The 14,268-nt window shown below is 42.8% G+C and overlaps 1 protein-coding gene across 1 annotated transcript in view; it reads left to right on the top strand.

The window, feature by feature from the left end:
* Nucleotides 1–14,268, top strand: part of LOC308092317 (uncharacterized protein) — a gene marked incomplete at its 5' end in the record, with an annotated part of 45,996 nt that overhangs the window by 23,864 nt on the left and 7,864 nt on the right. Inside the window, one exon of the mRNA XM_080438167.1 lies at nucleotides 3,192–4,154. Within this exon, the coding sequence (XP_080294293.1) occupies nucleotides 3,192–4,154 (963 nt within the window). The remainder of the gene's footprint in view (nucleotides 1–3,191; nucleotides 4,155–14,268) is intronic.

Below are 14,268 nucleotides of genomic sequence, written 5' to 3'. Positions count from 1 at the left end.
AGTCGGACCCCTAGTTTGATAAGCATTAGGCCACAGACGCCCTCTTGACTTTTTTTATTATTATTTTTTTATCTCTGGGACCCCAAATTACACTGTAAAATACTCAGTTTGAGTGTGTACAAAGGTACAAAACGTTGTATATTCTCAGAGTTACAGACCCGTAAGGGTCCATTTGGTCCCCTGGTGGTCCCCTGGCGTGACATTGAGAAACAGTGATGTAGTGTGTTACGTTACATATTCATGTTGCTGTGAGAACCATTCGAATTTAACCACTTTCAACCTGGCGTCCCTATTTTGGGCATAATCATTATATCCTTCCTATATAAAATTGCCTGGTGGGTGGACGGTGGGTGGTGGGTGGTGGACGGTGGGCGTCACAAACGGTGGACGGTGGGCGTCACGTAACATATGGAGACCTGAAAGTGTAGATGTGAAGGGAGCATAGCGGCCTGAACATCACCTCTGTACGTCTGTACGTCCGTCTATAGTTCACGCGCCTCGAGAACGCTCTGTCGGTCCGCCTTCAAACTCGGCGCGCGTGTCGCCGGTGACCCGAGTGACCAAAAATTGCAGAAGCTCCATAACGCTTTTCTGTCATGCATTTCTTTTTCTTTTCTTTTTTCAAAAATGGTTTATTTTAAGATATTTTATTGAGTGCCAGTGGAGATTGACAGGAAACAGGGAGAGAGAGAGACGGGGAGTGTCACGCAGGAAAGGTCGTCGGGATCGGGATTCGAACCCGCGACACGCTGTTAGGCATTAGAGCCTAGAGCATATGTGGCCAGCTAGGCCAGCGGGCGCCTCGTCTGCCATGCATTTCTATGGTAAACACGCACTGGAGCGCCCCGCTTCCTAGCGCTCAGCTCTGGAAATCTGCTGAAAATAGTTCAACTTTTGAATAGTTCAAGTGTCTCATCAGTGTCACATTCCTATGCAGAGGGTTGGAGAGACACGTCACACGCCCACAATCATTTAGCAGGGGCGTCTCGCTCAGTGCATACATGTGTAGCACTCTGGACATGATCTCCAAAATGCTCCGGAGCTCAAAAACGCTACACGGCCCCTTAAGTGGTTAAAGCTCCAATCCATAACTTGTTATTGTAACCAATCTGTACAGTTGAGTATGTTAATACAAAAGGCTATTACATGTGCAGTGGTTGGAGGTTTAGTTTAGTTTAGTTTAGTTTAGTTTAGTTTAGTTTAGTTTAGTTTAGTTTAGTTTAGTTTAGTTTAGTTTATTTCAGTCAGTCAATTTGTGGTAACATTACAGTAGGTAATAAAATAAAATAAATGTTATCAAGAAAAGATACCCACATTTCAGGTGGTCTCCCTACTCTTCCATTGGGACATTTGGACCCCGCTAGGACACCTACAGGTTGACAAGAGGTATTGCATGAAATTCAAAGGGAAATATCTCATCTTCCTAAATGCGTTCTCCGTTATAGCTTAACAGCAGCAATTTTGGCGCTCATTCGGGAGAACCCGGGTTTGAATGCCGGGTAGGATGGGGAAGTTACGGATTTCAATTTTCAACTTTTCAACTGCAAACACCTGTAATTAAAAGTATCATATTGTGTATAGGAGGATGAAATATGAACATTTAAATGAACATAATTCATGGTCTGAAAAAAAAAACAAAAAAAACAGAACAAAGCAAAAATCCTTTATTACTCTGCATAGTAATTCGTTTTTGCACTCTTTGAATTATATACGCCTGACGAAACATTTATTTCCTGGTACGGAGCATAAATAAACTCAAGTGCACGGCGTAAGTTATTCAAAAAGTATGCACCACATGTTACAGTTGGTTATTTTTGACTGGGAAACCCCGTTACTGGTTTTGATGGAATGAGGTTCCTGTCTGCGACATCTGCCAACCCGCTCGTTGCTTTGCGGTGTGACTGGGTAATTATTGGAGGAAGAATCTTGTTTGGTGTTAACATCTTTGAGTGTATTTATTGCACATGGAGGAGTCGTATCCATACTGTGATATGATGGATCACTGGAGCTGAAAGCTGATTACAAGCTTGATTTACTGCGGGTGCAGGGCTTAAATCATTCAACTCAGCCTTGTATGGGATTGCAACATTTTTCATGTTTGCAGAACGGTGTGTTCGTGTGTTACTTACTGCACTGTGTATGCGCTTCCCAGGAAGAAGATAAATAAAATAAAAGAAATCAGTATGCTTGATATGCACATGCTTAGTATCAAAATGGGAGTTGGGATCTGTTATGTTTTTGTTGTGAGTCTCTGTATTAGCTGAAAAGGTCTACCCCCCAAATACTGTACCTGATTCTCAATCACTTACAATAAAGGACCACTTCGCCCATTACATTTCTCCCATAATGGCACCATTTCTGTCTACTCACTCTCTGTCTCAGAGGAGGGCTGTGTACAGTTAAGAAACCTGCCTACCAGTGACATCATTAGTTGCAGGTTTGGTCATTTCAAACAAGATTTAAACTTTTTTTAATTTCATTTTTTGATGCCAAAACAATGGCTTCTATTTCAGCATGCTAACTTTCCAGGAAGAGAAAGACTGTAGTTTCTATTAGCTTGTAATCCCCATAGATGATATCACTGGTAGGCAGGTTTCTGAACTGTCCATTGCCCACCAGTGAGACACAGAGTGAGTAGACAGAATTGGTACCATCTTATAATGAGCATTAGCGAGGAGGACATATGAAAAAGATATGGTTGAAAATAGGTGAAGTGCTCCTTTAAGCACTTTATTCTTATTTTATACTTCATCATACAAATAACAGATCTACAAGCTCACAACGCATCACATTGTAAGATCTGCTATTTTCGAGGTGGGAAAGCGGAATAACTCCAAAGTTGGTCTTTTTAGTCTGATCAGAACCCCATTGACTTCCATTATAAAATAAAAGTAAAATAATTCAAAAAGTATAAAACTTAAGTGAAATTATATTAGTGAAGGTACTTCTGTGGCCTACTGGCAGTGTGCACAAGACATTTGGCGCCGTATCAGTCCAGCAGTTTGCAATATTAGCTCCTGTCACACGGACACACAGACATGCAGACACGCAGACACACTGACCAGACCCTCTTCTAGGCGGCTTGCCTCTCTTTGAATTGTGCCCAAAATAGAGTCACCAGGTTGAGGCATCAAAATCTGATTTGATTTGATCAATTTCTTTTTTTTTTGCTGTGACTGTGTGTGTGACAGGTGAGAAGGCCTACCGTTGCACGCTGCCCAGTGACTACACCAGCACACAGCCAACGTCCCTGGGTTTCCATATGGACAGCTACCACTTCCCTCACTGGCAAAGCAGCAGGGATCTCTCTTCACCACTGCAGCCTCCGGCGAGCACCAGCCCCGGGCCCAGCCCAAAGCCCACGCTCAGATCCAGGGAGAACTGGAGCCCGGACGCGGGTCTCTACCTGGCCGCGGAGAGCCACGCCGGTGACGACGCCCTGCACGCCAACACGCAGCATGACCTCAGTAGCCACGTCGTGAGCGGCTCTCTAAAAGGCCAGACGGGGAAATGTGAGTACGAGCCTTTGGATCTGTCGGTCCGTCCAGAGTCTGTCATGTCTCACGCGGACAGGTGTCCTGGCGTGCTGGTACCGGCGGCGGCCAGTCTCTATGGTAACGGAAACTCCTCGTCTGCCATGACTCCCGGGCTGCGAAATTACTCAGATGAGCCCGGCGTGAAGCCGGTGCAACAGTGTGATCTGCTGGCACGAGGAGCCGGAGAGGACTGCACGATCCAAACTCACAAGAACTATGCGGGCCTGCCTCATTGCGACCCTGCAGATCAAAACGGAACGGGTGGATTTGAGGACGCGGGTTTTGACCCGGAGGAAGAGGAAGAGGAAGAGGGCGATTGGATGATGATGACGAACGACGTGGAGCCAAAATCACAGTTTCCTACTGACTTCCAGGGGTCCGACGAGGCCCTCCCACCTCCCCGCGAGAAGCTGCGTAGGTGGGGCAGAGATGTCACCGAGTCTCCCATCTCCTCTCTGGAAAAAGTCACGCCAGGCCAAGGTCATCCACTGCAGCATCACAGGAGCCTGCTGTCCGTCCTGAGGTCCTCTGGGGGCCTCAACGACCTGATATTGTCCCCCAACGGTCACACTGCCACTCTGAACGCTGACGGGATCCTGGACAAAGAAACCACTTCAGGTTAGTGTTGTTAACTTATGTGTACTTAAAGTGCAGCTTTATGTGTCACTCATAACTCCATACAGACACCATTGTCCCATTATGCTGATGCCACCTTTATATTAGAAAGAGTATGCTGCCATCTACTGGACAAACGCAGGTACTCCACTGACTTTAACTTCAACCAATTTCAACCTGGTTTCCCTATTTTGGGCATGTAATGTCATAGGCGGAAATTTGCGCAAATGTGCAACACCTTTTTTTTTTATTAAAAGTTTTCACAAATACCAAAAGTAGCTAATCTACAAGCTGATTTGTTATCTTGTACATCCGCAATTGTTTCTATTCGTCATACAATTAAATATATATATTATAGGTCTTAAGTTGTTAACCACTTAAACCCCAGAATTCGTATTCTGGGAAAACCTTCGCAGAAAACAGCCGATCTCCATAACCACACCATCTGACTATGATGTACCTTGGTTTGCTGAGGAACCTAGCACAATATTAGATTCCTTTTGTGTAGTTTTCTCGCCAAATACCTGATTCTCAATGCAGGGTTGTGGTTGGTGCATAGCATTAACAACCATCAGGCAGGCACTAGGGCCATCCATCTTGTTACATGAGAGGGGTGGTTCCAGGGGGGTCCTCAGCTAAAAAAAACGTTTTAAATAATTGCATCAAAATCAGTTTAACTACACCGGCTATTTGAAAATAGCACATCTATTATAGATCTGCTTTATGACCCCCATACAAATATTCTATCTTGTACGGGGGTCCCTGGCACGAAATCATTTCAGATGGGGGTCCACTGCCAAAAACATTGGGGGTCCTTGAGATGAAAAAGTTTGAGAACCACTGATCTCGTCATGGTCACAGCCTCAGCCCCTCCCCGTTTGACCATGATTTGCCTCTGCCCCTCCCATGTCCTGCTCCTAATTCCCCTCGGCCAATCACCTCTCCCCCCTCCTCTGTGGCTAGAAGACTCTGATTGCCCTGAGTACTGTCACCTGTGATGACCATCTGAGTCTGGTTGGGTGACATGACGGGTGCGTTCGGAAATTGCGCACCGGAGCACACTCGCCTATTAGTTTGTATTGGCCAGTGCGCTCAGTGCTGTATTTTCGAACGTACCCGACGTCATGAGTTCCAGAGCCTATTTAAAAGACAACTTTGTTTTTTTTACAACAAGGGTTATTTTATTAGTTTGTAATGATAATAATTAAAAGATGAGTGTTAAAAAAAAATCATGCATTGCTTTCTATCGTTATAGTGATTTTAGTGATTTTTATACAGTTCAAGAGTTATAGGTCAAAACGTGAATCTGCCTGTTACAGCGCCACCATGTGGCTGATTTGAAAAATGTAGGGTGGCATTTCTTCCTAGTGGGGATGTGCGTACAAAGTTTCACGGAAATCGGAGGCTGCGTTCATGACTATTTACCAATGGACAGAATGCCACCTCCCCCCAGTTAAAAATCAATAAAATCACTATAACGATAGAAAGCAATACAAGATTTTTTTTAAACACTCACCTTTTAATTATTATCATTGCAAACTAATAAAATAACCCTTGTTGTAAAAAAAACGAAGTTGTCCTTTAAACCAGTGGTTCCCAAACGTTTTAGCTTAAGACCCGAAAGAGAAATGTGATGTCTCCCGGGACCCAAACTAGTGAAAATAGACGATCTACAAGCTCACAACTAGATTTGCTCTCCAGAAAAGTAAGTTTTCCCCTCTAATTAATGGATTATTTTAAATGGAATTGTTTTGAAAAAACGTTTGAATGTCTTTTTAACTTATGTATTTTTTTTTTATAATTAAAAACAAAATGTAGGAAACAAAAATAAAGGGGTATTCACTCGCGACCCATAACAATTGGTCCGCAACCCACAGATGGGTCCCGAGCCACTGTTTGGGAAACAGTGATTTAAACTGTGTCCTTGTGTTTGTTCAGTGCTGGATGTGTGTGTGTCAGGTTCTTTGTTGCCAGTGTCATGTTTGAGTTCAGTTTTTGTGTTAGTTACTCATCATCCATTTCAATTTGTATCGTTCTTAGTAAAGTCAAGTTATTGTGATCCTCATCTCCTGCGTTTGTCTGAGTTCCTGCACTTAAGGGTCCCACACCTTCCATTCCTGACAGATCTAAACCTATATCCTGTATCAGCTGGGATCTGAAGTGAGGAGAAAGACCCTTTGGTTTATATACTGTAGCACCACTTATAATTTTGATCATATTTATCATTTATTTATCATTTATCATTATCATTATTATTATTTTTTACTTTCTTAATTTGTTTGTTTTTATCTGTATGAAATATGGACCCCCTGTGTGTCTGGAATAAAGTTTGAATTGAATTGAATATCACTTACGATCTCAAACAAGAGCTGAAGGAGGTGCAGGTGGAGTGTGCTAATGATTACCAATACACTTTAAAGGTGCTGTAAGTGATATTGTTTGGTTTAAAGAGAGTTTATTGTTAAAAAGTTAAAGCTCCATATTCTTATAGTAACCATTGCTATAGTGTTTGTTCAGTAACACAGGGGTCTCCCCATCTCCCCAGCTCTTTAGTAAACAGTAAATATATTTTCAGGTGTGTTGCCAATTTCAGGAGAGGGAATCCCACAAAGATCATTTATCAGATAAAATATTATAGTATTCCAATTTTGTCTGCAAATGTTTGTCTTTAACAACTTCCAATTTCACTTGTTTATTCTGTATCTTGAGTTCTCTATCCTGATTGGATGAAACTTGTATCGCAACCTGAAAATATATTTACTGTTTACTAAAGAGCTAATGTCTGTTTTAGAGCTGGAGAGACCTGTTACTGAACCATCACTATAGCAACGATCGGTATATAATTACAGCCACACTTTGATGATTACCACTACACTTGAATAATTATCAGTACACTGTAACCACTTAGACCCTATAGTTGACTGCGGTCCCCCAGGACTCTACACCTCTCTTCTCCGGAAATACGCTCAGCGAAATAGCCGATCTACAAGCTCCCATTGTCCTGCAAAAATAGCCGATCTACAAGATCACAACGTTATGGGCTTGTAGATCTCATCTGCTTTTTTCTGCCGAACGTTCGCCCCTCCCAGACGAGGAACGCTATAGGGTTCACGCGGGTTAAGAGGTGATATAATCTCTCATCTCCTGTGATGGGTCACAAATCAAACCAAACCTGATGGAGAGGCTTAAAGCTCAACGCTCCGGTGTGATGTGCTGCTCGCCGAGTGCAGATTTAATAATGCCGTCTCTCAAGAGAGGGAATCTAACAGCTGGGGCCTTTGATATGCATGTGTTACGAGTGCAACGCGATACACCTTCCCTCTGATCCCCCCCCTCCCTCTCTCTCTCTTATTCAGAAACTCAATATGCTCATGTGAAAGACAGGGAAGAGCCCGTCAGCTCCATTAGGGATTAACATCTGTTCCTCTTTCTTTATGATTCTAACAGCAAGACGTAGTTTTCCATTTGAATGTATCCTACAGATGGTTATTATAATACCCCCCCCCCCCCCCCCCCCAACTCCTGTCATGGTCATCATACTGTTCATACAATGTTCCAAGTCTTCTGTTTATTGCACATGCTGTATAATGGGTAGGGCTGGGCGTTATGTACAAAATCAAATATCACAATATTTTTTACCAAATATCTCAGTATCTATATTGTAAGGATAGCCGCACAAAATGTCGATTTTGTTTTACTTTTTTTTTTTTTTTAAATAGGAGAAATAGCAGATCTCGATCAACAATCCCAATTATCAAGCATCGTGATGCACCACGTTGTGAGCTTGGAGATCGGCTATTTTAGCTATTTCTGAAGAATTTTGAATGCAGGACAAGACAACACTTACTGTATGCCATATGATATGATGATATCTAGTCTCATATCACGATATTGATATAATAGTGATATATTGCCCAGAGGCCATTTGAATGAAAAAAACATAGGATTCACATAAGCAGCCTTAGTTTTTCTACGAGCGACTGATAAATTCCTCCCAAATTCTCAAGAGAAAGTGCAGGCAGAATTGAAGGTTATGTTTCATTATCCTATATACTGTATCAATATCCTGATATTCGAGACTAGATTATTTTGTGTTTTTTTTGGATATCGTCTCTGTTGGATGGAAATGTCCCAAACTATTAGATTCAAATAAAAAAAAAAATGCAAAAGTAGCAGATCTACAAGCTGCTTTGATGCTTTTTGTGACGCTGTATACTGTAGTATGATCAAGTAGGTCATTAATTTATGAAAAAACGCAAAAAGTTAGAATATGGAGAGGTTTCTGCCCAACAGCAACAATATCATAATATTGTGATAAGTGCAGAGTAATGTTGTTTTTGGAAATTACCTGACTGTTCTAGCTGTTCTATTAGTTATTATATAGGTACTGTATTATTAAAAATAGAATCACATGGATCTCAGGATCCACATAGGAAAGGGCGTGGCTCCAATGTGGATCTGGGACTTGCATGTGACCGGCCTGTGACATCGATCAATATCACTGCGTAGATATTAGTCTGGAATCTCTGTGTGGAACCTGCATTTCCAAGGGGCGAAAAAAAAAAAGCCCCATATTTGCATACTGGGCCCTGATTGGTGCCCCACAACTTCGGGGGCGGGGAAATGCAATCACAACCGAGCGGAGCCAGACCAAATCTGCCAAGGGCTATCTTTTTTGTTTGCACTGGCAGATTCGTCTAGTTTCCAGGCTAGTGTGGAGGTACTTCTATGGCGTACTGGCATAAAGACATTTAGTGTTGAGCGGTCCATAGGTTTACGTGATTAGCTCTGGACACGCAGTCGCAGACACAACCACAGACAGATAGATCTTATAGGCTAGACCCCTGCGGAGCCATGCCATAAAAATGTCATTGTATATGAATATGAAAGCACCAATAGTCATGCCCACAACATCATCACAATAGGAGGTACAGTATTGGGCCGAAAGTGTCAATATATTGTGATTTTGACACCCAGCCCTAATCAACCGCACTTCATTCACTCATCCATACATGTAGAAAACATTTTAGTTGCTAGGAGTTCATGTGAATAAAATATGAACCCTACAGTATTCGTTGTACGATGAATAGTACGATATAGATGGTAGATGAATGTACGATAAAATAGCCAGATCTACAAGCTCACAATGCATCGCGGTGTGAGGCTTGTAGGGAGCTTGTAGATCAGTGAATGTTTTTTCCCAAAATGTTTGAAAGAATGTGCCTATAATGACATGCCCGAAAGAGGAGCACCAGGTTGAAAGTGGGTATAAGTGTACAGCTTTAACCTTTCTCCACCCCCCCTCTCTTATTTCAGTGTTTGCTTATTTTCAGTTTGTTTCTCTTACTTCTGTTTTCATATTAACGCAAAAAACATATATCTTCAATGTATCTAACCAGTGGTTAACATCAGTATCTGTGTGTGTGTGTGTGTGTGTGTGTGTGTGTGTGTGTGTGTGTGTGTGTGTGTGTGTGTGTGTGTGTGTGTGTGTGTGTGTGTGTGTGTGTGTGTGTGTGTGTGTGTGTGTGTGTGTGTGTGTGTGTGTGTGTGTGTGTTATACAATATATACCGACTGTCATCTTTTCTTATTCTCTCTCCTTCAACATACCTTTCTGATCTTGTGCTGCATCACAGACCATCCAGCCTTCTCAGCTCATAAATTTGCCTTGACTTCAAGCGCTGTAATTTGAGAATAATACATAAATATAGTGTTTTTTCCATCTCATTGCTGAAAGACCAATTATGTTTTCCTCCACAGTAGGCTTTTGAATATATTACATTTTATTTTTATTTTCTTTGGGGATTTTGAATAGTTTACTCACTTAGACACCTGTGGTGTCTCGCCTCCAGTGCTTGCAAAGTGCTTCCAGACAATGTGTGGCAATGTGACCTGCTGTGGTACACGGATGTTTAAACAATTGCTTTATTGTGTGGCACCAAAGGGACCAGCCGTCTAGAATAGAACTGTGTGTGTGTGTGTGTGTGTGTGTGTGTGTGTGTGTGTGTGTGTGTGTGTGTGTGTGTGTGTGTGTGTGTGTGTGTGTGTGTGTGTGTGTGTGTGTGTGTGTGTGTGTTTTGTTTTCCATGTACTGAATATAGTCCTATCCAGTAATTTTTGACCGGGAAAGTTGATTAAACCACTCAAAAGAACACTGTTAACTAGACGCGTCGCAATTCTGGGAAATTGCAAAGTGTGGTTGCGCCGACGCCGGTCGCGGGTCGCCCCCTCCGGGACTTGAGGAATACGCTTGGAGGAATACCGTCGGAGGCCGCGCGACGTGCCATTCGAATTTGGTGCTGATTAGATCCTGCGTTCGTGATACATGGCGTTTTGATTTTAAGAAATAGGCCCCTCCCACTAAATAAATAGGCCCCTCCCACAAATATAGCGGGCCAATGACATCGTCCTGTAACTCCTGAGATCACCTGCTTTTCATTTTGAGAGGAGTGATCCCCCCAAAAATCATGTTTTTGCATCAAACGGTTACGTTTTGCGCAGTTGTGGCGCCCCCTATGGATCAAAGTGGAAATGCTTTTGGGGACTTGTTGAGTAAACCACCCTCGACATGTGATTTAAATTTGGGATTGACTGGACGTTTCGTTCGTGATTTGTGGCCTTTTTTGTAAAATGGACCCCTTCCGCTAACTTCGGAAGCCATTTACGGACGAACGGTATAGACTATCAAAATTCTGTTTCACTCCAGATTATCGCATGGGTCCAGAGATTATGTGTACTGATTTTTGTGAAATTTGGAGAAAATCTGTGGGAGGAGGAGCTAAAAGTGTGTTTTGAAGAAAATTCAAAATGGCGGAAAATCTATCCTGACGCAAATGGGCGTGGCCTATATGGGGAGTTGCGTCATGACCCAAGGAATGTAGGGGGAAAATGATTTTTATTCTAGGACCTACGGTTCAAAAGTTATAGGCCAAAAACGTAAAGTGGGCTGTTATAGCGCCACCATGAGGCCGACTGGTGTAATGTGTTTTTTAAATAATTTCGGACTAAATTATAAACCTCCCCACCAAATCTGGTAACTCTAGCTCTTACGGTTTCTGAGAAAAAAATACTTGAATTTGAGTTTTTTCACTTTTTCATTAAAGTGGATGGGGAAATTTAATGCACTAATAAATCAATATCAATAAAACTATGCAACCAATCTCCTAGCAAAATACAAGCACACGATTCCCGGTGAAGCCGGTCATTTTGACATATGACACTAAATTGGGAAAAATAAACTGTGGGCTGTGATGCGGTTAGAAATATTGTTTATCTATAAATAAATAAAGAAAGAATAAAGTTTCTGTAAAACAATAGTCTGGTTGCCCATTCGGGCAACCACACTAAATAGCTCTATATTCTGATGATAATCGTTGCTATAGTGTTTGTTCAGTAACAGGGTTCTCCCTTTCTCTCCAGCTCTATAGCAAAAAAAAGAAAAAGAAAGTACATTTTCAGTTCGGGATAACAATTTCATCCAGTCAGGAGAGAGAACTCATACAGCAGGGGTGCCCACTCTTTTTTGGCTGGAGAACTACTTTTAAAATGACCAGCTCAACAAGATCTAGCAACCCCAAAAAATAATGATCCCATTTCTGAAAATACTTAGAAAATGTACCTGAGGGGGATTTGCAATTGTGGTGCTGGCGTTACATACTGTATAAGATAAACGCACTTGGAATGGGAAATAGTGGGGGGAAAATTTAATGCTATAGAAGCCGTGAAGTGAGCTGACAGGCCCTTCTTGATGTCAATCAATCAAGTCACCTTAACCCATTAAGACCTGAAGCCGATTCTACAAATGTCTTCTAAATCCCAACAGTATTCTGAAAAAAACGTATGTTTCTATGTCAGTGGTGCTCAAACTTTCTCATGTCAAGGACCCCAAAATGAAATGTATTTGGCCGCTGACCCCCATCTCAAAATATGTTGTTCCAGGGACCCCCAGAAGCAAAGATTTGAGTTAAAAATGTTCGCTTTAAAACAATATATATTCAAAGATTTGCACACATTTTCAAGATTTTTCAAAAATAGCAGATCTACAAGCTCGTAGCACGCCGGCACTCGGTGCCGCGCTATGAGCTTGTAGATCTGCTATTTTTGAATAGCCAAAGTGTAAAATAATGCTTTTTAGCTCAAATCAAAAAGTGACACAGATGCGTTCCAGGTCTTAATGGGGTCAAGTGGCAGATGCCAAAATGAGGAGGAATCTTTTAATATTTTAATTACTATTTTTTTAGGGGCATGTCATGTGGTCAGGTCTACCTGCACAGCCTTTGTGATCTACTGGTAGATCGCGATCTATCTTTTGGGCACCCCTGTCATACAGAATGCAGGGTAAACAAGTGAAACTATAAGAGATTAAACAAATGAAGGAACAGTCAAGATTGGAACTGGAGCACAAGCTGATAAATGATCTTTGTGTGGGGTTCTCTCTCCTGATTGGATGGAATTTGACACCCATCTGAAAATGTATTTTCTGTTTACTAAAGAGCTGGAGAGACACAGGTCTCCTAATTTGTACTTTTGAATACTGTGACTACTTATTTGAGTGTACACTTTGTCCACTACTGCGCATCGTCAAAGACGATGTGATGTGACACAACGGACATCCGTCAATCATTCATTGACCCAACGCAGAGACAAGCTAATTGACATTGGGCGTCCACAGAGCCCCGTCCTCTACGCGCGGACGAGGCAGGTGGTCCGACATTGTTCTCATCCCACCAGCCTGTCCTGCTCCGCAGTGCTGACCAGGTGGCTTTGTCAAGGGCCCTGCCTCCTCCTGTCACCCTCCCCCCCAACCCCTCCCGTCCCGTCCATACTGTATGGCACGTCTAGTGGCACAGTGACATATTGCCGGGCACCGTGGACATGGAGTGATGTGTTTGTGATGACAGTTCAGGTCGACTCCAGTGTGCCAGCAGTGGTAATTGGCCAGATGGTGACCCCTGGTTGAACCTGTCTGCATGCTCATTAGTCGCATGGAGCTGTTCCCCTTGTTGTTTAACAGCAATCACTCCTTGTTTGCATGCACTGCTCAGAACCGGCCACCAGATGGCGACAGATACCACTATAACGTTGCGCTCTACTAGGAATGGTTTGGTTTGCTGTCTTTAACCACCGCTTATACCCTATTTATACTCTGTCTGTTTTCAGGGGGGATAAACATCTATTTTTTAAATATGTATACATATACATATATATATATACATATAATATAGTGAGTCCTGTCCATCATCATTGGAGTGTGTGGTCCCTTCTTAAGAGAAACAGTGGGAGGTTTTCTGTGAGGTTTTATTTACATATATATTGTATGTATTAAAAAAACACACTGCAGAGTATTATGTCATCACACATTTATTTTTTTAGAAACACGACTTGATAGCTTAGTCCTCATTAAAGGAAGGTGGGCGGCTTTGATCGGAGGTGGCAGAGTTTTTGTCTAACTTTACCAGGCAGCCAGGCAACCAGCTATCATGAATAGACCTGACTGTCCCCGCCTCCACATATGGGAGACATCAGATCAGGGCTCTGAGACACACCAACACAAAGTGAAAATGAGACGATCAATAAAGAAGGGATTAAGAATGAAAGAAAGATAGAGACAGAGAGGGCAGATTGAGTGTGCATGTGTGGGAGAGAGAGAGAAAGGGAGAGAGAGAGAGAGACAGAGAGAGAGAGAGAGAGAGAAGAAAAGGGCTGATCTGAAAGGGGTGAGTCATTAACTCATTGTCTGACCGCTGGGTACCCTCCGCGGCGCGCATGACAGCGAGAGGCCGAAAGAGCGAGAAGTGAGAGGAACGGGGGAGGTGAGAGAGAGAGAGAGAGAGAGAGAGAGAGAGAGAGAGAGAGAGAGAGAGAGAGAGAGAGAGAGAGAGAGAGAGAGAGAGAAAGATCACCATAGATGGAGATAGATGGAGAGACAGCGAGGTGAAAGAGTGTCCGTCCCTGTGAGCAGATGTCGTTTGAGGGCAGCGAGAGGGCAGCGCGGCCTGCCTTTTGTGGCCCGGCGTCTCCCCATTGAGATAATGAAGGGTGGAGCATCCAGGGGATGGATGTGCACTCATCACTCACTGTCTGAGCGCCATCAGAGCTCAGCGCCGTGTCATCCGTCAC

This window comes from Gymnoscopelus braueri (assembly GCF_963280865.1).
Source record: "Gymnoscopelus braueri genome assembly, chromosome: 9".
Classification (NCBI taxonomy): domain Eukaryota; kingdom Metazoa; phylum Chordata; class Actinopteri; order Myctophiformes; family Myctophidae; genus Gymnoscopelus; species Gymnoscopelus braueri.
This window is presented reverse-complemented; position numbering and strand designations above follow the sequence as displayed.